This window comes from Notothenia rossii (assembly GCF_949606895.1).
Source record: "Notothenia rossii genome assembly, chromosome: 7".
Lineage (NCBI taxonomy): Eukaryota > Metazoa > Chordata > Actinopteri > Perciformes > Nototheniidae > Notothenia > Notothenia rossii.
In genome coordinates, this window is record NC_136905.1 from 55,226,531 (window position 1) to 55,253,346 (window position 26,816).

The 26,816-nt window shown below is 40.1% G+C and overlaps 1 protein-coding gene across 1 annotated transcript in view; it reads left to right on the forward strand.

The window, feature by feature from the left end:
* The window catches only part of syt14a (synaptotagmin XIVa), a 182,403-nt gene that overhangs the window by 41,564 nt on the left and 114,023 nt on the right, over positions 1-26,816 (forward strand). The window contains exon 3 of the mRNA XM_079640299.1: positions 19,214-19,366. Coding sequence (XP_079496425.1) covers positions 19,214-19,366 — 153 coding nt within the window. The remainder of the gene's footprint in view (positions 1-19,213; positions 19,367-26,816) is intronic.

Here is a 26,816-nt window from a genome sequence, read left to right on the forward strand (position 1 = left end):
CTGTAATTCTCTATTTATAGAGCCCTGATGAGAAGACTTGTAGACAAACATGGGGAACTGCCGCCAACACTGAAAACGTGACGTGGATCATAAATATATCAGCAATTAAACAACATCTTACATTTATTTTCACACAATACATCTCCTCACAGTATCAACACTAATTCGGCTGACTTTTATATTTGATCCAATTGGTAGATAGGCTGTACACCTAGTGGTTAAAGCATGTTATTGAATTTCATTATTTTTATTATTAGATATTAATAGGATCCCTATAAAGTATATTCATTACTCGTTATTCTCTACTATTATTTAATTAAAGACTGTATATAATGACTATTTTGCACATCCCTTTCAAGATTTCAAGATTTTCTAAGGTTTATTGACATATATACACAAACGGTGTAGTTATGCAATGAATGAAAAACTTTGTGTATACCTCCAGCAATGTTAACTATGTTGAAGCACTTATTTTAACTGATATTATACATAATGTATTATACTCTTATATAAGATGTATGTAGATAGCATAAGAAATGTGCAGAATATGATAGTTTAATGGTGGAGGTATACACAAATATTGATAGATGTCTTATGATGCACTGTTGAGGAACCTGCGACCCAAGTTTTTCATCTCCGGCCTTGTCAGGTATTGAACAATCAATAAATAAAGAACACAAAATTATTAAATATAAAACACAGATTTTGTGTGATTATACTAAATGATTTACAAATAAACAAATATTTACAACTATGTACATCCCTGGAGGTTTAGGGGATAGGAAACACTCAAATGTAAAACATATAATTAATAAATGGGTGAAGATTGCTTGTGCCCATAATGGGCAGCATTAATATATACCCACATGACAGCTAAGGCCAGAAGAGCTTTATTTAACAGCTGGTCTTATGGTTGTGACCCCTCCTGTTGTTAATTGATAAGCCTGAAACATGCACTTGTCGAGGTTCAGAGGCACATTTTGCAAATATGGCAGTATAGCCATCGATCATCTTAAGATAAGATAAACTTTATTGATCCCAAGTTGGAAACATTTGCGTTACATTAGCATGTGTAACAGTTGTAAATATGCAGTGGTGTTTATTTGTAAATCATTTAGTATAATCACACAAATTCTGTGTTTTATATTGAATAATTCTGTGTTCGGCCATGTTTTTTTTTTCTGCAGGGAGAAATGTGAAGATCACGTGACATAGACGCCAGCCATTGGAATGAATGGTGAAAAAAAACGTAGGGATCTTACAATTTCAGATGCGTTTTTTTAGAAATACTACGTCCTACGTTGTGGACCAACGTAGTTATTACACTTTTTTTTTTTGTGAGACTGGGTTGGTCATACTTATACATATATAAATAAAGATATATGTGTCAAAGCTCTAATCAAATGAACAGTTGTATTAATTATACTTGTATATGTATATATGTATATAGCCTGTGTTGTATATTTATACACACAAATGAACATGCTTGTGTGTGTCAAATAACAAGTTGTATTGTAGTGTTTATTTTAGTGTTGTTTTATGCTTATCCACATTTTGATTTCAGAGCACAGGAGAATGCTGTGCACAACATAAAGCTCAACAGTGAAGTTGGCAATGCTGAACAAAACCATCACTAGATCCTGTTACATCAGCGTAATATAAAAGTACATAACAATTGATGTGTTCATTAGCATAATTACCAATGGCTCGGACGTTACACTAGCTAGCTGCTAGCTGCTAACTGCCGCGGCCGCCTCGTTATTCGTTAATATCAAATCCATAATAGCAATCCAGAACGCGCGGTGCAGTTACGTGTACGCAAATTGACGTGCTTGATGTGTGAACGAGCCTTTTGGGGGGGCGTGGTTAAAGTTGCGCATGCTCTATGAGCGCACATACGGGTACTTCTCGGGCATGCTGGGTAATCTGTGAGGTTTCACTCTCTCAAAAATTGGGCCATTTTGTCATCCATGCGCCATTGAGCAACTCTCATAGGAATGAATGAGGCCCCGCCTCCCACGCTGTATCCAGTTCTTATTATACATCCATGTGCGAGTCCAGAGATGTAGTTCATTGAGCGTTTCACACAAACAAATGTGTTACTTCACAGTTTTAAGACACATTTTTTTTTTTTTACTTGCAAAATTATCTTTTAAATTGACAAACATCATATGTGTAATTCGTGGCACAATTCAAACGGGATCGAAAGATAATATTTCTCTCTCCATTGACTTCAATACATGATTTTTCCGAAATAAGGTCCCATGGAGGTCCACCGGAAGGGGAGGGACTTCGCCACTCTATTTGGAGCAGGCTGGAGCACGCGGGAGTTGAACTCTGACGTCACTGTTGAGCCGTTAGTGGCCGACTCCGCCTACTAAGGGCTTCTCGGCAACTCTGCAGAATCCTATGGGTGACGTCACGGACCCTACGTCCATTTATATATATACAGTCTATGGGTGAACCCTGCGAGAGAGAAAGGTTTGAGTTGAAGTGGTTGGGAGCATAATATGGCATTTAATCACTGCAGCGTTTTAGCTGAGCTTCTCCTAGTAGAAATCTCTCTTAGCAGGGGAAAGCTGCGTGACGCTAAAAATGGGCGTGGCTAGCAGCAGCCGTTCCACTTCAAGCAGAATGAGCTTTTTTGGAACAGGTCTGGAATAGAGGGGTATGAGCAGTATGAGGCATGGCTACAATGGGTGATCTGTTTGGTATTTTTAAGCAAAGAACTTCAAATACATGTTTTGTATAGGTATGGCCCTACAATATATTTTCAAATATAGCATAATAGGTCCACTTTAAAGCAAATGAAGGACATTCAGAGAGTGCTCACCAGGTTTGTAGCCACGCAGTAGGTACTGAGCTTGGGGGCATTGTATGAACATGTGTAGGCGTGCTGGTGAGAGTGCTTATGGTCTGCCTGTGGAGTGGGTGGGTTTCTTTCTGCTTTTGAGTTGCTGTTTTTTTGCTTTTTCACATCCAACATGGCAACTGTTTCCAAGCGGACAAAACCAGACAAAGACAATAGAGACGTGCAACAATGAAGAGTTAACAAAAAAGCAACATTCAGAACTTAAAGGTCACCAATTATGCAAAACCCACTTTTTCATGTCTCTTCTGCATCAACATGTGTCCCCTCTGTGTAAAGAGACTCTGAAAGTTTCAGGAACAAAGATTCTCTCTCTTTGTCCTCATCCATTTATATAAAAAAAAAAAAAAAAATGAAAATGAGCTGATCAGATGTTTGCCACTTTATGATGTCATAGCGATTTCTTTGGCTTGTGTAACCATTAGCCAATCACCAACCAAGGTAACCCCCCCCCCCCCCCCCCCCGACACCTTATCACCTGAATCTCCTCCTAGAGCACCATTGACTTCTTTTTTACCAAAGTCTCTCTCAGAGGGGCGTGGGGAGTGGCTCCTTATTTTCATCTAAAGTAACAGACAGAGAATCAGCACTTTGGAAACAGGGCTGAAACAGAGGGGATTATGGGATGCTGCAATGATCTGTTTGGTGTTTCAGCCAATCACTTCAGAGACATGTTTTGTATAAATCTGAGACCTATAATATATTGATGAAAAACATTATAATAGGGTACCTTTACGCAAATGAACATTAGTTTTCAACAAACGTGCTGCAGGTTTTATAATTTTATACTGTACCGTCATTAGTGTCCAAATACTAAGAAATAATTTATTTAACTCCTATACCTACAGTAACTGACCTTTTGATGAATGTGGCATCATTTCAGCGTCATCACTCTTTTGTTTATATAAAGTAGGTTTATTCTATTTTATTTGATCTTTTATTGAACATTTTACTTGACAATTTATGTTTATATTAATACAAATATTTTATTTTATCTTTTTGTTTTTATAAATACATTTTTATAAATATTTTTTTATCCATTCTTTTGCCTTTTTTTCTGTTGATGGGCATTTTGCTTGACTAAATTCATAGGTTTATAAAAACATTTGTATTTAATTTTATTGTATCTTTTTATTTCACATTCATACTTTTTATGTTTGAACAAATATTGTAATCAATGTTTTTGCTTTTCTTTGATCAGACATTTCACTTTGAATTTCTATGTTAATATAAACATTTTTTTTAATAGTTTCTTTGCATTATTGATTGCAATCTTTTTTTGAACTTTTTTATTAATCTTTTCATTAATTATTTTCTAAAATAACATCATTGTCAAAAATCAACCCTTCAACCGATTTTTTTGCCACTTACCTGAGGCAGATCGCTATGGCAACAGGGTCAGCTCAGATGTGCTTTTACCAAGCAACGTCCTCTTGCACCTGATGGGGGATCTCTTAGTGCTCCCAGGCATTATGGGGGATGTAGGAAGAAGATCTTTTAGAAGGGCACCACCGACTCTTACTCTGATTTTTGATGCGTCTTTGAGTGTAAGGATTATGATGTTGTCATTATGCTCTTCTAGTTGTAGATGTTTTTTATTTTGAGCTGTTGTATTTTTACATTTGGACTAACATGAAAACGTTAAGATCCAGTAACATTTACCCGTCTCAATAGATAAGACCAGCTGTTCTTTTTTGAGAGGTCAGGTGTAGATGTCATCAGAATCAGAAACGGGTTTATTGCCAGGTAGGTTCACACATACGAGGAATTTGACTTGATGTCATGGTGCATACATAACATATAAAACAAAGAATCTCCATATAAAAAAAAAAATCTTTAAGGACACTGTAATAAAATATAGTTAAATAGCAATACAATAAAGCAGTAATTTACAGCGAAATGGAATGGAATGAGTTATAGAATATAAAATAAGAATATGTGCAGTAAACAGTATTTGAACAGTGTGTGCATTAATGTAATGTATATAGACTCTACGTTGTGTCAGTGGGGGGGCTGGGCCTTGTTTAAGAGGCCGGTAGCGGAGGGGAAGAAACTGTTCAGGTGGCGAGAGGTTTTGGTCCTGTTGGAGCGCAGCCTCCTGCCAGAGGGGATGGGGGTGAACAGATTGTATCCAGGGTGGGAGGGGTCGGCCACTGTCTTCCCTGCCCGCCTCAGGGTCCTGGAGGCAGGCAGGTCGTGGAGGAATGGCAGATCACCCTCTCTGCAGAGCGGATGACCCGCTTCAGCCTGCCCTTATCCTTGGCTGTGGCTGCAGCGTACCAGATGGTGATGGAGGATGGACTCCATGATGGAGGTGTAGAAGTTCACCATCATCGTCTTTGGCAGGTTGAATTTCTTCAGCTTTCTCAGGAAGAACATCCTCTGCTGGGCTTTTTTGATGAGGGAGCCGATGTTCTGCTCCCATTTGAGGTCCTGGGCGATGATGGTGCCCAGGAAGCGGAAAGACTCCACAGCAGTGACTGGGGAGTCACAAAGAGTGATGGGTGGGGCTGCGTTTTTCCTAAAGTCCACAACCATCTCCACTGTCTTGAGAGCGTTGAGCTCCAGGTGGTTGTCCCTACACCAGGTCACCAGATGGTCCATCTCCCACCTGTAGGCAGACTCGTCCCCATGTTTATGGTGCGCAGTGCAGGTTCCTTTCTATCCATTTCATACTTTCCATTTGTTTAACACAAGGAAAGGTCATCGTGTCCTTGGACTGTGGCTGGTGATTGGTCAGTACTTTAATAGCCCTATAAACACATTAACCTACCCTTCTTCCTGCCACTCAGACATGTTATAGCTGAGTGTGTGGTACAGTTGGTATTGTATGGTTGCTTCCCCAAATGTATCCGAGAGCTTAGCTTTAGGATTGCTTTCTGCTAGCCAACAGCAATGCAAGGCACTCCCAGTAACCTAGCTTAAGGTAACGTTAGCTATTTAAGTCAGTTGCTAGCTAGTAAGTATCATAGACCAATGCTGAAAAAACCAACACAAAACATTACAGATAGTTACTTTGTTCTGAATTAAATTTGTTATAATAAGCAAACTAGCTTACTTTAAGTTAGCTAGCAAGCTATAAGTTAGCTACTCAGTATTGATCTGGAATTACATTGAAAATAAAACATAAGAACATTACAGATAGTAACATTATTCTAAATATACTTTGTTATAATAATGTAATGTCATATCACGGCTTTGGCTGGTGCCCTGGATTGTCAATGCCTAAAGAGGGCAAGGGTAGCAACAGAGTTTTTGTTTCATAAAAAGGAAAAGGAGGAATAACGCATTTTAAATACAGTTTTGGCATATTGTTACATGTGGTAGAGGTGAAGGGAGTAAAAGTGAGGAAAGAAGCCTGATTACAGATTGTTTATTGAGTAAAAAATAGGAAACATTGTAATCCTAAATCAGAAAACTGAAAGTAAAGAGACACTGTGTGTAGATTTATGTGATTGAATATTCCTCTCCCTGTTGTAGCCAGTTAGGGAACCAGAGCAGGATCCTGCTCCATCTGTGCTGTCAATAATTCAGTCAACAGTGAGAAGCTGGTACCGTGTGGGCAGACTGGATTTCCTCTGGGATAACACCTCCTGCTCCCACCTCACCATGTGACCAAGCATTATGGGATACTTACAAGATTCCACACTCATTAAAGACCAGGCATCTTTAACAGACCATGCAATTAAATAAACACATAAAAGTTGACCAATGGCCTGGAAAAAAGAGCACAGCAGGTTATATAGCATTAACCTTAACACTAGAACCGCCAGAGGTCGCTGTATACCTAAAACCGCAAATGGGTCAAATTTACCCGCTATTGATTTTCAAGGTATAATGTTCTTTTATTTATCATACAGAACAGTGAGTTTTGATTGCACAGCAGGGACACGGGAAGTAAGTCAGAGCTGGGGGTGCGGCGTGTAGGTGCGGTGGGAGGGGTATTTTTTTTAAATATTGAAGTTAAAAGCATCAATCTAGTACATTTAGAGCAAAATTAAGAGATCTATGGATAACTGTTTTTCATGTATTCTCTCTGGCTGTCCATCTCATAATGTTCACATAGAAACTAGCTTTCAATAGGAATATCATTCAGAAGAATTATAATTTCATGCATAAATCTGTCTCAAAAAGAGGTTGCACATTTAAATTCAGGTCTTGTTATGGCAACGTCAGTGGCCAAACAGCCACATTTACTGCTTCAAATAAGTTCAAACATGCTGTTGGCACGTTAAGCAGTGGCAACTATGCCACCATTTCAGCTGACTTTTTCTCAGAAATACTGTCACATAACATCCATATATTTCAGTGCTAGGTTGATGCTTAGCTAACTATGAAACACTTTAACTGACAGGACTCAGGATCAACGGTGTACTAAGGTAGCTTCATGTCGAACAGTTAACATTTTCCAGAGAGCTTTCTTTGAAATCAACAGGTAACGCTAAAAAACCTTACATTTAGATTGTATGACAAAGTGTTTATTTAATATCTCTGGCTAGCTATAGCAAGGAGCAGACAGGCTTTCCATGTCGGCGTTTCGGCGATACAGGAGAACAAGCTAAACTCATCCTGAGCACAAAGAAACACTCACAGCCAAAGTAAAAACAATAAGTGTGGCTTGATATTGAGTAAGAAAAAGGTTTATAACGCTGAGAGAATGGGTTTGTGGAGAGCATTTCTCCGCGATCCCAACTTAGCAGTCCGAAAAACGTTTACCCATTTAAACAGTCGTGGTAGATACCTTGTTTGTTTTAAATATCATAAATACACAAACAATAATGAATACTTACAGGTTGTGTACCTGAATCTCCCGCTGGTCCAAACAAAGTAGGAACAGCATCGTTCTTCAGTGCCCTACACTGTACATATCCGGCATGAATCGCTGAAAGGTTTGGGAAGCTTTGTTTGGTGAAAGGCTGGCAGAGGGTGCGGCCATAGCTCTGGGCGTGGCTACTGGGTATCTCTATGTCACGATACCCAGGAAGTAAACAATGGAAAATGAGAAATCTCCAACGAGGCGTTCTGGGGCAGCATTGACAGGTATTTTCTGTGTTAGAGTTTTACTCCCGACTGGGTGTACTTTGAGGGTTTTTGACTCTGCAGACCGTTTACATGCATAAAAACTTTCATAACACACAAGGGGACGGGTAATAACCGGAAAAGTATGACATGGGACCTTTAAACGCTTGGTGTTAAACTTGTGTTTTGTTTCGGTACAAATCTATCTCTCTCTCTATCCATCTATAACTATCTATCGATCTATAACTATCTATCTGTTTATCTCTCTATCTATATATCTATCTATCTATCTATAAATCTATCTATCTATCTCTCAATCTATCTCTCTATTTATAAGGAACCGCAGTAGACAAAAGGCATTGCTATAGCAACACATCATGTTTACGCTGCATTTTCTATGAGGTAAATATTCCCTGCTGGTGGATATAGGTATAAATGGCATTTTTTTGGGCAATTTTTCCAATCTGACTTCATATTGACACTTTTTAACAACAAAGGGTGTTACATAACACACTTTCAGGAAAAGTCACGCACTGGGAGACTGTCAAAAAAGTTGCATACAATCAAAAAACAGCTGCGGGTAAAATTGACCTGTTGGCGGTTCTAGTGTTAAGTCACAGGCATTATATGGTCATAATAAATAGCAGAGAACTCACCATGCCCTGATTGTGAAATAAAATGACATCTGGTACACTTTCTTGCTAGATGAACTCATGATCTTCTGGACCAAGGCAGTCATTTTGATATAATTCAAGAACATTCACTTGACTTGAAAGCTATGTTTCCACGTTGCACTGAGCCCATTTCATCCATTTAAATGTATGTGAACAATGTTACAGTGCACAAAGAAATGTTGAATCAGATGTATAACGTATTTTGTGACTCAAAGAAAATCACCCTTATGATGTCATAACGGTTATGTCACCTGGGGCTTGCAGACTCAACATAACATCCCATCACCAATAATAAACACTACGCAGAGTCCCAGGGTGTTCAGAGAGGCTACAGGATATTTGGGTTACATCTTTGGTGCCGTGACCCGGATGCCCCCTAGCTTCTCTGAACACTAGGGGTGCAACAACTAATCGACTTAATCGATTAAAATCGATTACCAAATTAGTTGCCAACTAATTCAGTCGTCGATTCGTTGGTGACGTCATCACGCGCCATTAAGCTCCAACGTTATTGGTATTTTTATCGGTACTGGAGACATTTAAAAAATATATGTCATGTATTATTGCTACAAAAACATTATATCGCAGTCTTAGTGTCGCCAACTCGTTTCTAATATGCAAAAAGACAAACAAATGCGTTTATGATGTATTTTCGATCAGACGAGATCTCTCTACCCCGTCTGTGTGGGAGGGGGCGGGGCAGTTTACACACACGCGGCTGCTACATGCAGCAACACACTGCGGAGATGGCAGAGAGAACGCGCTCCGAGGTGTGTGGTTAAACTTTACCCGTCTCGATGTGGACAATGCTCGTTGCCAAAAGTGCAATAAGAGTTTAGCATGTAAGGGCGGTAACACGAGCAATTTGTCTAAACATTTAGCAAAAGTGCACCACATTCAGACGGAGGAATGCACCGGGTTCGAATGTCTTTCTAGTAGCTCTGTAGCCCCATCCACGAGTAACGTTTCCATGTCAGGTGTTATGTATGCTAGCAGCAACACACGGAATTAACTCAATTATACAAACATGGGTTAATGATTAGAGGTAACTGAGTTACTCTTTATTTGATTAAAGTTTCAGCTATTCTGTTCACAGTTCTGTTATCAGATTATTTAATACCATTTGTTAAAACACTGTTGTTTCTTTGGTGTGAAATATTATGTATTTAATTTAAATAAAAAGCAATGTTAATTTTGTTAAAAATGTGTTTAGTTAATTTAATAATATGTATTTTTGAATCAAGTATTCATCTTTATTGTCTTCATTGTTATTTTCCACATGCCTAAAACAACCTCAAGCTAAATCAAAAAGTTGATAAATAAGAGCGTTTGAGAAATTTTGCAAGGCATATAGTAATAGTCCGAATAGTCGATTAATCGTTTCATTAATCGATAGATTAATCGATTATCAAATTAGTCGTTTGTTGCAGCCCTACTGAACACCCATGCAGAGGGGAGGAAAACAGGACACAGTAGATCGGATTGCAGTGGAGACGCTGAGTAGTGATTTATTCATCCCAATGGCAGCTCTTCTGACACACCTTTCGTGGAGTGAATACAAACATTAGCCTCATTAGCTACATGCTAACCAATACAACAACCAAATTAACAGACACAACATAAACATCTCACTCCCAAACATACACAAACGGGCAAATAAACATTTAAACTAACCCATTAATTAAAAAAATTGAATGTTTGGACGTTTTTAACGTAATAATGTGTACAATTATTTGCCGCCATTATTTGCCGCTCACCTTTCGTGGAGTGAATACAAACATTAGCGCCAAGATGGCGGCCACACCCAGAACAACAGGAGAAATACGGTGTCCTACAAAGGACAAAAAAAACACAATTTGCTGCGCAACAGCAACACCTAGTGGCCTGTCAAGTCTACTACCTTACATCAACATAATGTGTTTTTCTTTTGCAAAGACACACTCAACCTGTACCAACAGAAATGGCTCTATAAAGTGGTGCAGTGATAACGACATTTTGTAGACCGATCCGTAAATTAGCATCCCAAGGGTTCCCTCAACAAAAAGCAAAACGGAGCTACATTTGGCAGCTAATGTATGGTGTGTTTACATTTAGCAGTGTCATTTAACCACTTGTATTCAACCTCCGGTTTTATGACACATAGAAGCTTCAGACATTCACCAGTGGGGTATTTACTGACGTATGATATGTCCTAGAACAGGGGTGGCCAACCAGTCAGAGGTTAAGAGCCACATTTTTTCTATGTTACTGCAAAGAGCCACATCAAACACACAGTCACTTGTTTCAGTTTTTTGTTTTCTGGAGACAAGATTTCAACCACGTCACTGATGCATTTTTGTGGCATTGGGATATATTTTTTTGCAATCCTCCTGAGCAGAGAGAGGAGCTGTGGATTATTGTTATTGATTAATGCTTCAGTGTTTCTTAGGATCCAAACACTAAAATCACAACTTAAAATGAAAGCATTTAGTTTATTTAATAAAAGTGCACATGTTCAATGTGAAAAGTGACAGTAATTATAGATTATTTGCAATTTGGTGCTATATATATATTTTAAAAAATAATAATATATATATATTTATATAATTTATATTTATAACACCTTGAATTTCAGGGGGGGCGCGGGGCTCCGTTGGCGGGCGCAGCGCCCCTCCAAGACAATGGTCGGGGAAACACTGGATAGTGTTTAATCAACGATAGGTTTCCCCCCCATCAAAGGTGATTGGTTCACTGCATCGCAGGTATTATTGTGATTGGCTCTTGGGCCACATCAAAATTAGACGCGCTGTCATCCTCTCATACTGACACCTGACACCACACATACACACGTAGGGAGAGCCGGGACGAAAGTAACACGGGACGAAAGTAACACGGGACGAAAGTAACACGGGACGAAAGTAACGGAGCGATTTTATCTGAGCCCAAACAACTTTGACCGGCCAAATTACGTCAGAATTATCAGCATTCAATACTTAACAGACCTACTAAATATCAGGTTTAACTGTCAGGAGTGGTGTAGTCACGATACCAACATTTTGGTTTCGATACCAAGTCAAGAATTCCGATTCTTTTTCGATACTTTTCTTAAAAAAAAGGGAAACAGTCTTAAATGTAATTATTGTGCTTTATTTCACACCAGAACCATAACACAAACTTTTAAACAATGAGAACAATAAATAAAATAAATGACAAGAATTCGTATTAAATCAAATTAAAACATTTCTTGCAGACAGGCCTCGTGTAGTCCGTAGGCTTGCCCTAACTGTCATAACTAAAATACATCAACTTTTCGCTTCTGGCGTCTTTTTTGTCAACAAGCCGAGGCGCAGCGGCAGTTGCACTCCCACTTGCAGCCATGCTTCTCGTTTTCTCACATGCTCTGGCAGCTAGCGCGTGCACGAGAGAGGGGAGACACTTGAGTGTGCTTGAGAGGGGCGGGACTGTAGTGCGGCTGCAGTGCAGGGAGTGGAAGCAGAGCGCTGAGAACACACGGCTCTTATTAAAACAGCGCTTTCTCACCGGAGTACTTTCCCCCGTCATTCTTAAAGTACCATACTAATGAAACGGAGGAATAGTAACGTTTTTAACGGCAGGGTATCGCGGTATACCTTTCAAATGTCGGTACACCGTGCAACACTAGTCAGGAGTCAGTGTCTCTCCCCCAAACTCACACATATAAAATTCGATATGAACTGAAGAGCCGCATGCGGCTCGAGAACCGCGGGTTGGCCACCCCTGTCCTAGAACAAAACGGGAAAATCTTTTAAACTTATGTTAATCACAGAACTTATTTCAGGCATAAAACCAAAATGAAGTTTTCAGAAACCGTTGAGTTTGGCCCTCCGTACAGCTCAACTGGTAAAGCCCTGGGTTCCAATCTGTCTCTACATATGAAGGCACTGGTTGCCCAAAAAGATTGACTTGAGGCAAGGGAACCAGAAGGGGAAAAATGCTAACCCTTTTCCGGGTTTTAGGACTCATTCCTGAACCACTCTTTAGGGGTCTGATAATTGCCACTGCACAGCATGATTATTGCCTTAAGTGATGTCTTATGAGGTCACTTCCCTCCCTTCATTATAGACATGTTCTGCTTTATTAAGGTATGGAAATGATGCGTTAATGTCCCTAATTGTTGAATAATAAATTATCACCTTCCAGTCTGTGTAAACTCTTACATGACAGCTGTTAGCATTGCTGCTGCGCTGCTCTACAAACAGATACACTTCATTTTGTAACACTCTAACGTCTATTCTCAATGTTTACCTTAGCAGTATCTGCCTCAGCCAAATCTCATTATACTCGGATGTTGTAGGAATTTCCCCGAAGTGACATTTTTGTGTCATGGAGCTCTTTCTCTGTGTGACAGCTTGTGAACAGTCGGTGACCCACTTCTCCTCCAACTGTCCCCGATTGTAACATCACATTGTGCCAGTATAAAATGTAAAATTAATTTCCAGAGCTCCCTGCAGGAGTTGACATTTATTGTCTGGAATTTAAGGTTGATTAATGCTGCACTTGTGTGTAGAGTGAAAATCTTCTTAATTATTGTAGTTCAGTATTTACATTTTAAAAATATACTTCTGTGGTTTAGATTTTTTTTAAAGTATAACATTAAATAGACCCTCCAGAAAAACGCGGGCAAAAATCCTTGATTATGCGGGCTAAAATCCTTGATTATGCGATTAAACATGCAGGGTTTTATGTGATTTTATGCGGTGAAACTGCGGGAAGTTGCGAAATATGCGGAAAGTTGCGAAATATGCTAAATATGCGGGAAAAAATTATCGATTGTTTTAAAAATATTGGGCTGTCTTATTTATTCTCTCTCACACACAACCTGCCACTAACGTTAAACCCCTTTACTATTCAATTAAACACATTCAATGTTTATTTATTGTAAAAGCAATTGGGCTATTTTAATCTCACGCACACACACACACACACACACACACACACACACACACACACACACACACACACACTTCTCCGCCTCATTCTGTTTTCATTTACTCGTTCGTTATCTGCAGCTTCAATCTTGTAGGCTACTCACCTCGTTTCTTGTAGCCCTCGAAAGGGTTTTGGAGGTTGATGCCTCGTGAACGTGAGTTGTTTGGCTTTCTTGTCCGCAGCAGCAGAAAGCATTTTCGAATGTTTGAATGAATCAAAGCGGGTCGTCACCGTCGATTTTCTCTTATGCTCCAACACACAGTTGCACGGGGTGCAGAATAGTTTCCCCCCACTTTTTGCCCGGTCTTTAGTAGAAATGTTCGTCGGTAAATGAGATGGATTAGATCAGGGGTTGCCAACACGTCGATCGCGAGCCAGTAGCTCGCGGAGGTTTTCCGAGTAGCTCACCAGAGGGCGCTAAAGTGCAGTTGACATGTTGAGACATATTTATTTATGTAGTATATTTTGAGAGTAAGAAAGATAGAGAAAAAGAGATGTAAGATGCAGTCATGACAACTGAGGAAGGTCCGTCAAAGAAGAAATCTAAAATATACTACTTTCATGACGAGTGGGAACATGAATTTTTATTTACGAGCATCAAAGACAAGTGTGTGTGTTTAATTTGTGGCTCGAGTGTTGCGGTGGGGAAGAAGGGAAATGTCGAGCGGCACTTCACAAAACTTCACGAAAACTTTTCAAAGGAGTATCCCGCCGGCAGTTGCCTTCGCGTTGAGAAGGTACAACAATTAAAAGCTACGCTACAAAGGCAGCAGTCATTGTTCACGAAGCCTGCCAAGAAAGCTAGCCTAGCTACAGAAGCATCGTTCCGAGTCGCTCAGTATTTGGCAAAGAACAAAAAAGCTTTCACTGATGGCGGTGTTCTTAAGGGAGCGATGTCTGTTATGGCAGAGACTTTGTTCAGAGACCACAAGAGCAAGTCGGAGATAATGTCTGCCATTGACGATGTGCAACTGGGAAACAACACTGTGGCGAGGAGAGTGTCGGCGCTGTCAGTGGATGCCATGGGACAGTTGGAGCGGGACATGGTCAGGTGCAAGTGGTTCTCCATACAGTGCGACGAGTCGGTGGATGCGAGCGACACAGCTCAGCTGTCTGTGTTCATCCGGATGGTGTTTGAGGATTTTACGGCGAAAGAGGAATTTCTGACACTGCTTCCACTCAAAACAACAACAAGAGGTGTGGACGTGTATAATTCTATTAAGAATTATTTCATAAATAAAGGCGTGCAAATGGAGAAGCTTGTATCCATAACAACTGATGGAGCCCCGGCTATGAGAGGTCGCCACAACGGTTTTATCGCAAATTGTAAGTCAGATCCATATTTCCCACGTTTCCTGAGTTACCATTGCATCATTCACCAAGAAGCACTTTGTGCCAAAGTTATGGACTTCAATCACGTCATGAAACCTGTGATACAAATAATAAACTCTATCCGAGCGAAGGCAAAGCAACACAGGAGCTTCAAAGTTTTTCTTGAGGAACTGTCAGCTGAATATGGAGATCTCCTTCTCCATGCTGAGGTGAGGTGGTTGAGTAGAGGGAAAATCCTACAGCGCTTCCTCTCCTTGCTGAATGAGGTAAAGCTCTTCATGGAAGAGAGGGGGGAGGACACCTCCATCTTATCTGATGCTGGTTGGGTACTTGACCTGGCCTTTTTGACTGATCTGACAGGAAAATTAAACCAGCTTAACCTCCAGCTACAAGGCAATGGCAAAACAGTATGTGACATGATTAGTGCTGTAAAGGCCTTTAAAGCAAATCTGTGTCTATATCTCCAGCAAGTAAAGGGAAATAAATTGCATCATTTCCCCTCTGTTCAAAAAGTACTGCAGGAGAATAAAGCTGCTGCTGGCTTTCTTGACTTATCAAAGTACTGTGACTGCTTAACTAAGCTTGGGCAGGAATTTGAGGACAGGTTTCTTGACTTTAAACAGCTTGAGCCCTGTGCAAGTTTCCTTGCTAACCCATTCAACATCGTGGATGTTACTGACATGTCTGAGCAACTGGCCAGCCTTTTCAGTCTCAGTGCTTCAGAGTTGGAGCTGGAGATAATCAATCTCCAGAATGACATTCAGCTGAAAGCACATCAGATGGACAAAGATTTCTGGAAGCTATTGGACCCAGAGAAATTCAAAAACATTCAAACTGCTGCACTGAAACTGTCCTGCTTTTTTGGGTCAACATATCGCTGTGAATCAGCATTCTCTGATATGAACTTTATCAAATCCAAATTCAGGACAAGACTTACTGATGAACACCTCAATGACTCAATCAGAGTGAATTTGTCAGGATACACACCCCAGTACAGTGCTCTGGTGGATGCTATGCAGTGCCAGGTGTCACATTAGCTGAGTCAGGAGAAAGACAACAATGCAGTGACAGACTGAATGTTTGAAGACATATGTTTGCTTGATGCAAGTTGAGAAAAGCACAAGACATATTCCCCTTTTACATGTGAAACAAATTTGTGAAATGCTTGAAATAATTTAAATTATAGAGCTAGAAATGTTATTATTACAATTAGGAACTTTGCACTCTTATCTGTAAAACTGTTTACTGTAGTTATTGATGTTAAAGCAGAACTCAGTATTGCATGGTGATTATTTGTCTTTTTTTCTCTTCATGAGAAAGTCAAGTTTATTCATGTTAATGTTAATGTTTCTGCTCTTGAGTCACGAATGTGATATGTGCACTGAAATCTATATAAAATAACATGAGTAGCTCTTGGCCACTTTCTTTTTTCAAAAGTAGCTCCCGGTTAGAAAAAGGTTGGAGACCCCTGGATTAGATACTTTCATTTTGGTGTTTTCTCTATCGTGTGAGCTCCACACGTTCACTCTATACAGTGTTGTTTACATTCTGTGATGCGCGAGCTGATGACGTCACGTCAAGACGAGTTAACTTTTTTTCCCCTCAACTTTGTGTGGAAAAATGCGGGGATTATGCAGCCTTTTGATAAATATGCGGCCTTTTAGAAATCTGCGCCATTTTACTGATTATGCGGTAAATTCTGCGATCGCAGAATCGCGTTTTTCTGGAGGGTCTAATTAAAAATATATCAATGTTTTACAACAAAGCTGTTTACCTCTTTAGACGGCCTTGATGTCAGAAGGGTCCATCTGCAGAGAGAAGGGGATACGTAAGGGATAATGTGCATTATGAGGAAAAGAACACCCGGCAGGCTGTTCTAGGCCAGGGGTCTCCAACCTTTTTTAGGGTGAGGGCTACTTTCAAAAAATAAAACAAGTCGTGAGCTACTTTTACTCCTCTTCTTTTTTTGCAGTGTACATATTTAGTACATTACACATTATGTTATGCTGACCTTTAACCTTTGTATGCTGTTTGGGTCTGTGGGACCCGTTTTCAGTGTTTACTAAAATAAATTGAATGCAATTTAATTATTTGAACCTTGTTTTATTTGGGGGTGGATCTCTCCTCCTCTAGGGAGGTCTGGGGGCATGCACCCCCGGGAAGATGTTTTTTTCAATGTTGAAGTGAAAAGCATCAATCTGGTGCACTTTGAGAGCAAAATGAATTTATGGTTACAGCTCTCAACACTCATATGAAAGAGAGCTGGATACTTTTCAATAATCCAAACAGCTTTAGAATATGATCACAACCAACAACAAATAATTTAAACCTATTTATTCTCATCTTATGTTACCTGGTTAGCATTCTTTCTTTTTATTTATGCATATTTTACTAATCGCTCCCCTTTTAAAATGGAATGATTTCTTACAACTAGGCTATATTAAATAGATAACGGTGTGCTCTCTCTCTCTCTCTCGCTCTCTCTCCCTCTGTCTCGCTCGCTCACAGTGGCTGTGTGCTCCTCCGTGGCGATGACGGCTTGCGTTAAAAAATAATAATAAACATATTTGTAAAGTGGGGGGACACAAACAGGATTTCGAAAAGTTGGGGGGGACATGTCCCCCCTGTCCCCAGTGGAAATTACGCCATGCGGTGCCGCTCCACATTGCTTTTCTTCCCGACTGCAACGCTGGTCCCGCAAATAAAGCAAGAACGTGATTGGTTGATATTCATTGTGGGGGTGGGGGGAGGAGAGGTGTTAGATAGATATATAGTTGTAGTAAGTAGATAGAGTTCGCTATGATTGAAGTTTCGTTTATGCATAGGGTAGATTCTAATTACATTTCCTTTTTTGTTTTGTGTATTTTATACAATTTGGATTTGCTCAGCGAGCTATTTTTAGAACATGCCCCACGGGTGACTCGCGTTGCCCCTGCGGGCTACTAAGTGCCTGCGGGCACCGCGTTGGCGACCCCTGATCTAGGCCAACATCACTTTCTGATAGATAATACAGGAAGTCTCCTCAACCTGATGTTGACATAATGTAGCACTTCAATGAAGATGTTGGAAGGTCAAATGTAAAAAATAAACTCCTTCAGATTGTGTTCAGTGCCAGGGTCTGTCTGCTCATCTGATCATGTGTTACCAAACCAAAGCGTCTCTACCATGTCTCTACTCATGTGTGGCAGTGGCTGTTTTCCTTAATGAGCTCTGAGCAGCCTGTGTCTAGAGTCTGGAGTCACGCTGCACCTGAACCTGTTGCTATGGCAACAAACCGGTTGTGCCTCTACTTCAGTGACATTCTCTCTGTTGCTGTCAAATTCAAATAGCTTTATTAGCATTACCATAATGACATACAGTATTGTATGTCAGTATGGTAATGACATACAATACTGTATGTATTGTATTCATGCAATGCATGCATTGTACAGTAATAGTCTTATCCATCTTACTTGTATTTGTAGAAAGTTACATTTTTCAAGATGTAATTGATTAAGATTAAAAGAACCATTCAAAATACTGTAAACCTGTTTTATGCTGTCTTTCAAAAGGAACCAACCATATTTATTTAACTTTTATAATGAACAGTCATTCACATGAATAAGCAGGCTGGTTTTACTGGCCTCAGCGCTCTATTTCCTGCTGTACAGACAGGGTCATGTTTGCTTTATTGCTAAAAATATTTGTCTAATACTAGTAATCTCAAGTGTAATCTCAACTGTAACCTCAAATGTAATCTCAAGGGTTGAAAAAACAATAGTGTTTGCATTTATTTAGAGATTTTGTTAAAATAGATCCTATTATATCCCTTTTGCCTTCTTAAATAGTGAATGGGTGTATTTTTCCTGTAAATTCAAACTGAAAACAATTGTTAACAAACCGTATCAGTGATTTTATATTTAACATTTTTAAATGTATGGTATGCTTTCCCAGCATTTAAAAACTGCTGAATGCTAACGTACAAATGTTGGGCAATTGGCATATTTAGTACAAGTTGCTTTCATTAGCGTTAATTAGCATGATCACATATATATGGATGATATTTAAACAGCTACTTGGCTGATTTTCACAACAAATAAGTGGTTATGGGGGTTATTGAGTAGGCTGTTGTCATTCATTCATGAATTCTAACACTAATGTGAAGTTATTTCAATGCATTTTCAGCATCAGTATTGTTTCTGCCAACTGTTATTTTTATGGTTTCTATATTTGCTTACTTTTCCTTTTACAAATTAAGAGAAAAGTGATTTTTTTTGGGGGAAAAATACTTTACCATGGTCTAATGTGTTTACCTCAATGATGTCAGCATTGTTTGTCAGTGGTGTGCTGATGTTTTAAAGCAGTATGTCTAACTGGAGCTTCTGTGTCTCAGTCTCTCCAGAGGTGCTGGGGTTTCTGACAGCCATCGGTCTCTTCATCATCCTCATGACCTTTCTGTTCTGGTACCTCAACAACAAGTTGGCACTAGACAGCCCAGGGAGCCTTCAGTGCCTTGATGACTTCAGGAAGAAAAGTGAGCCGCAAGGTGAGCCTGCATTTCCATATCCTCAAGGTCTCAGAGAACATTTCACATTATTTATTCCTACATGTCACATAAATCTTGGATGTTTTGAATAGTACTTCTGATGCTCCCGGTACATGAAATGTTTATGCTTGTAGTGAAGTTTGGACTGGTTTAAACCAGTGCCATGGAACTCTATGTGTGCATGTAAATTGCTGTAAACCACTAAAACAGTTTTGGGTGAGTTTCAGTTAGTTAAAAGCCAGATTCCTTGGACAGACAACATTTTGAGATGATATCTTATATCAATTAACCAGTTCATAGATGCATTCAAATACAGCATGTCATTTTTGTTGTATAATATACTTAATACATTTCAAACTTCCATTAATTAATTTACTTCCCTTCAGCGTTTCCATTTGGTGTTTTCTTTCTGCGTTCCTTAGAGCGACACAACACACATAAGTTCTTTCCTTATTTTCCTCTCCGTTGGTGCATGAGATGGTCCGTCATACGTGCAAAAAGATCAATCTATCTGCAAATATCATTAGCAACATAGCCCCTGCTAGCAGCATGGCTAATGTTACTGTCCAAAACCAAAAAGGCCAAGAAACCCAATCCCAGCGTTATAACTGCGAGTAAAACAGCTTACTTAGCAGTAATGATAACTTCAGCAATTTTGATGATACGACTGAAATAATGTTTATTTATCACTCTACCTTTTTGATTTATTTGACACCATGTGCATTATTCTTCTGCTGGTTATAGTTTTCAAAGTAAACGTTTTCCCCAGTAGTTCCTCTACCTGGAGAAATTGCCTAAGTGTTGTCTTTTTAAACAAAGTGCTCTGTGGGAGGCGATGATGCTGTGGATGTGTCTGGGGCTTTTACTGTGATAGACCGATCTCGACCCGGGTAGACACAATTGCATAATAAAAGCATGCTTATAGAGTGGTGCAGGATCAGTCCTAAATAAGTTAGCATTTGAGCACTTCCGGGGGACCTCGTCTCATATCATTAGGTTTTTGGCAAGATGCACGAAAATCTTGCTTAACACAAGCAAGATTTTCAAGTTTTGTTCTAGGACAGGGGTCGGCAACCCGCGGCCCTCGAGCCGCATGCGGCCCTTTAAGCCCTCTGGTCTGGCTCCCTTGAGCTTAGACAAAAATAAGAAGGAAATTAAATTAAATTATTTGTAGGACTATTTATATTTTGTAGCATGGTTGAAAATGTTTCGTATCTTGTATTTTGAGGTGATACTGTGACATAAATAAAAAACAAAACGGTTTTAATTAGGTCAACTAAAATATGCGTCACATCCTGCTACGGTCCCGCGCCAGCGCCTTTTCCTGCGGGTTAATAACCTGACCCCCGGCTCGATGAGCGAACTATGGATAAATCAAAGAAAAGTACCGGAGGAGCACAGGATTTAATTCTGCGTGGACAGAGTTATATGCTTTCACAGCAAACGATGCTGGTTTACCGGTATGTTTGATATGTAGAGAGAAGTTGTCAACGGTGCTGCAGCCTTAACGTATCGAGGAACAACAAGGGAGAGGAAGACAGCTGACGATCTTCAGTCATAATTCAATGGGGTATGTAATTTATTTCAGAAAACACTTTTTGTTATATTCCATGGAATGCTCTTAACGTCCCAATAGCAATGAATATATTAAATGCTTTGAGAATAAATACATACACAAATTAATCTCTAGAAGCCGTAGCGCTGTAAAAAGCACGACCAATTATCTGAGCCGGTGTCAGTACAAGATCGGCTCGGGTACACGATCGGCTCGGGTGCATATCCGTCGCATCCGTCATCCGTCATATGACGTCATATCCGACGTCATTTTCGTGGGCTTCTCTGCGTCAACCGTTACAGTCATAGATATAGTCACAGTCTCATCATTACGTTGTATGACATTCCATGTAATGGAGCGAAGTCTCCGAAAACGGAGCAGTGGCTGTGATGCTAGCTTTGCGGCTAGCGGTTAGTTTTCCCTCGTACGATGTGTGGGTCTAAAGACAGAGGGTGTCGTTTTTCTCATACTGATATTCTGAAAAAACTGCTGTTGTATTAGCTGTAAAATGTCTTTACTGTAGGGTATTTTTATTATTTGTACAGCACTTTGACTCAACCAAAAATCGTTTATAAATGTGCTATAGAAATTACTGATATTCTGAACAAACTGCTGTTGTATTAGCTGTAAAATGTCTTTACTGCAGGGTATTTTTTATTATTTGTACAGCACTTTGGCTCAACCAAAAATCGTTTATAAATGTGCTATAGAAATAACACTTGATTTGATTGATTTGATTTGAAAGGGTGTGCGCCAAGTCTGCCTTTGATGTTCTTCCATCCCATTTATCTTAACTCAAGTTAGTATTAAATGCAGACAACTCCAAAGTCATGATATTCTCAAATGGCAAAAAGTTAACTTATTTTCTCCCCACCATTTGTACTATTCAAGGGAATGACATTGAAAGGGTCACTACATACACATATCTAGGTTTTACTATTGATCAGAACTTATCTTTCAAGTCACACACTGAAAATGTTGTTTTAAAATCAGGTTTCTCCTTTCAGACAAGGAAACATTTGACCTCTGCAATATGAAAATTATTAGTTGGTTACTGTTAGTAAAAAACGGTAAGGTTAATACTGGACGTTTGTCACACACACACACAAGTAGTAAGATTCATCCCGCTTTCATCTCATTAGTATGCATAGAGGGTGACAGGTGCTGTGACAGGTCACACCTCTACCTACTTATGCTAATGAGCTAAGTCCCGCCTCCCTTTGTTCGAGGTGTGAGATCTCAAGTAGGTGTGATATCCTAAGTAGGTGTGAGATCCGTTGATAGGAGGGGGTTGATGTGTATTCACAGGTGTGAAAAGCCCCCACTGTTGCGCCTTATGGTGTATCATAAAAAATGTTTCAATCACATTAGTATGCATAAAAAGTGACAGGTGGGCCCGCCCCCAAGTCTATTAAAACAAAATTCCGCTTCCATCACATTAGTATGCATAAAAGTGACAGAAGGGCCCGCCCCAATTATGTGATGTCAGAAGACCGAGGGGGTGGAGTGAGATAAAAAAAAAAGAACCCCGTGCAGATAAAAAGCCAGTCATTTCCAATCATCAAGTCATCTCTCCAAAAAGAAAAAATGGCCAAGAGACGCCCTCGATATGGGTTTAATCAGCGAGACGCCTGTGACAACTTACCGCCATCCGTCCGGAGCGCCAGTCAAGAAACGGATGCAGTATCTGTGCCGGGTTCAAACACCTCCGGTCGAAGATCTTGAAGAGAAATGGCTTCTGGAAAATGAACATGTTTGGGGATACGTATTCAACTATATGGCGAATGAACTGCATTTCTACAACCTGAAGAATGGAGAAACGTATGGACCCCACAGTGTTAAAGCGACGTTGACCTCAACAGATTGGGCTGTGTTAACTCTGGTGTCTTCCAGAGATCTCCACGCAACCATTGTATCGGAAGAAGTAGTGCATCAAGAAAATACTGTGAAACCAGCGGTGTACAAGATATTTGCAACAAAAAGCAAAGAAACGCAAACAAAAAGCGAGATCAGAGAAGAGTTCTCACCGTTACCCCTCAATGTGGAGGAAGAAGAAGGAAATATCCCCCCGCTGCCAGAAGTGAAAAGAGTCCTGACAAGCACCGTCTGGGAAACTAAAAGCGGACCATCTGGCCGATGGTATTACCGAGCAAGCCGTTTGCTGACGCAGGGGAAGGACCCCTCTGATGATTTTGTTTTGGAGTATTTCAACTCTACATGCGGGGTTTTTCAAACATCCTTGCGGGTGCCTCTGACTGCTTGGCTGAAAATGATTGATGAGAAATCTACAAAGCTTAAAGAACTTTTTAAACAGAGTCAGACATCGATGGACATTATACTGGTGAAAAAGACTCTCACCTATGCAGATGACTCCTCCTCCCACTCAGCATAACAAGTCCCACCCCCCTCCCCAGATCATTTAAAAGTAAGGACCGCTCAAAGACATTCACTGAACACTAACCATGGATCTGAGAAAAAACAAGTCTCTCCCCGCGAGTTGCAGCCTGGAACAAACGCCTGGAGGACCCCCATCATCTCCAACAAGCTGGAAACCCTATATCGACTATGGTGTTGCTGCCATTGATGTTACTGGTTGGCTGGATATGGATCAACCTCCATCTACTCCATCCGTGTCTCCAGGGAAATCAACAGCTTCTTCACACTCCCCGGTAGCAGACATTGAATCGCCATGCTTTTCTTATGCTCCAGAGGGTGATGCTGCAGAAGGTACTAGGACGGCTTCGTTCCTGAATACGGTAAAAGCTGTAGTGGTTCATCTGCTAGACAGGGTCCTACATCTGTACAGAAAGGAGAAATGTTACGGATGTCAAGTCGACCATCCCAGTCAAATTCAACATGAGTGTTTGTTTCCGACCGAAGAATACTATCTGGATCGACACTATGATGAAGTGGTAAAGAGACTGTGGACCGTTCGTTTCATTCCAGCCATTCGGGACGCTCTACACCAAAGCCACTTTCATGTGTCGGGGAAGAGGATCTTTGGAGCTGCTGAGGCGATTCTGCACAATCTCAGAAACACAAGACTCTTTGAGGCTAAAATCGACAAGTTTTACAAACGGCTCGAAGAGACCCAGACAAAGAACATAACAGCAGCCTGGGACTCTTGGCAGCAATAGGAAGAGTTTGATAGTTTTTTTTTTCGTAAAAGTAGGTTTTTTAATTTTATCTGTTTTATTTTTATTTTACTTGATCTAGTGTGTCCTTCCTAACAATCCCGTTTGTGCTTTTAAAATGTTTTTTTATTCTCTGTTTGGAGAAAATGTTTTTTTATTCTCTGTTTGGAGAAAATGTTTTTTTATTCTCTGTTTGGAGAAAAAGTTTTTTTGATATATGTGCCAAATCAATAAAATGCGTTTTAAGAAAAACTGTTGTACTCATTACCTCACTGGTGCTGTAACGGGGAACATGTCTGAGAAACGTGTCATGCGAAGGGTGTATTACACTCCGTCTAATCCAGGGAGTTTAGGGGGCGTTGATAAACTCCATAGAGCTGTACAGATTGAAACGGGTAAACAAGTAAATGTAGAGAAAGTCAGAGAATTTTTATCTGAACAGGATGCATATACTTTGCATAAGCCGTCTAGGGTGAATTTTGTAAGAAACAGAGTTTTCGTACTCAGACCGCTACAACAATTTCAAGCTGATCTCTGCGATATGCAGTCGCTGTCCAAACATAATGATGGTTTTAATTATTTGTTAACAGTCGTAGATGTATTTTCGAAAAAAGCCTATGCTCAGGCAATAAAGAAGAAGACTGGTATAGAGGTTGCCCAAGCCTTTGATACCATTTTAACACACAGTCAGATTCCTAAAAAGATACAAACAGACGCCGGGAAAGAATTCTTTAACAAAGTTTTTCAAGCCTTATTGAAGAAACGAGGTATTGCACATTATGCAACAGCCAGTGATATGAAGGCGTGTGTGGTAGAGAGATTTAACCGTACGCTGAAAACTAAAATGTGGAGGTATTTTACAGCTAAAAACACTCATAGATATATAGACGTCTTACTTGAATTAATTGAAAGTTACAATAATAGTTATCATCGCAGTATTAAAATGACACCACTGCAGGTGACCAAGGAAAATGCGGCTCAAGTGTTTCGCAACCTGTACACCCCCTCCAGCCATGGTAAAAAAGCTGCTACGAAAATGAACTTTAAGGAGGGTGAGCTTGTAAGAATATCCAAATTGAGAGGGGTCTTTGATAAAAAATATGAGCAGAGTTATACGGACAAATTATTTACGGTGTCTGAAGGCATACCTCGTCAACCACCTGTTTACAAACTCAAAGATTATGATGGAGAAGAGATCAAGGGGACTTTTTATGAGAAAGAGTTACAAAAAGTGAAGGTATCAAGTGACAAGGCTTTTCAAGTGGAGAAAATTCTGAAAAGACGTGTGTTGAGGGGGAAAAAACAAATGTTTGTATGCTGGAAGAACTGGCCCGAGAAATTCAACAGCTGGGTTGAGACTGGCGCCATCAAGGATGTATAAAAACAAACAGACTCAACGCTCAGTCCTTCATTACAGCCATGGAGATAAATGAAGGGTTCTACATTACGCTGCCGTCCAATGCCAGCCTTGATGTATTTCAAAACAATACAAGCTCTAGTTATCAGGTAAACCTAGCACAACCTTTACACTTGGACGGTTCGTGGCAGGTCGCCATGACAGAAATGTCATACCCCCACACCTGGTATAACATGCCTTTAGAAGTAGCCTATTTTGAATGGATAAAGAAACCAAAAGCCCCCGCGATAGCGAGCAAGTTAAAGCTTCAAATGTTTCGAGGAGGTTACTATAGTAGCATAAGTCAGCTCATGGTGGAACTCGAGTCCTGCTTCAGAAAAATTTACTCTGGTGTTAGTTTGTATTATAGTCCAATTCACAGGAAAATTGAATTTCAAGGAGATGGACAATATCGTTTTCGCTTTCCAAAAACCGTGGCTTATATGCTTGGAATAAAACCAGACCAGTGGCTCAAAGTTGATGATAAATCAGCAGCCCACCCCGCAGATATAAATGCAGGCGTAACTCATCTCTACTGTTATAGTAACGTGGTCAGTCACCAGCGGGTAGGTGATGCTTTTGCTCCTCTCCTGAGAACCGTAGATATAAAAGGGACATTCGGCGACACCATCACCCAGTATTTTAGTCCTGCGTACTACTTGCCGGTAACAAAAACGCATATTGAGAATATACAGATAGAGATAAAAAACGATCAGAACGAGCCGATAAAGTTTACCTACGGCAAGAGTGTAGTGAAACTTCATTTCCGACCTTCAAAAGCCGGGCAACCTTTTGCAAAACGATGATTCATCACGATCCACACCGTTTTGTGAGTTACTATGAAAATCAAGCTGGGGGGTCCTTGCCTGGTTTTTATGGAACACCAGTTATGTTGAGGTATTGGTTCTATATTCTCCAGATTATTTCGTTTTGTAGCCCCTCTAGTGAGAAAGGGATTTGCCATAGCTAAACCTCATCTGAAATCGGCGGCCAAAAATATTGCATCAGATGTTATCAATAAGGCGGTCCATAAATTTAGCAGCCAATCAGATCAGGGGTCTCAAGAAGGAGCAGGAGGTCTGATGGTTTTAGCAAGAAGGGCCAGGAAGAGACCTCCAGGAAAACGGGTTCCGGCCGGCGTTAAAAAGGGGAAGCACACAGTCAAGAGAAAATCATTAGGGAAAAAACACCCACGAAGAAGGAACGTATTGGGGAGAGATATATTTTAGAGTGTTAAATATGGCTCTTTTACATCACAAATCTGCTGAATGCAGTATGGCTGAGCTAGATTTATTTTTTCGTCTCCCATGACGCAGCTTTCTATCCATGAAAAACACTACACAGAGGTCCTTCCGTTGTCTGCCA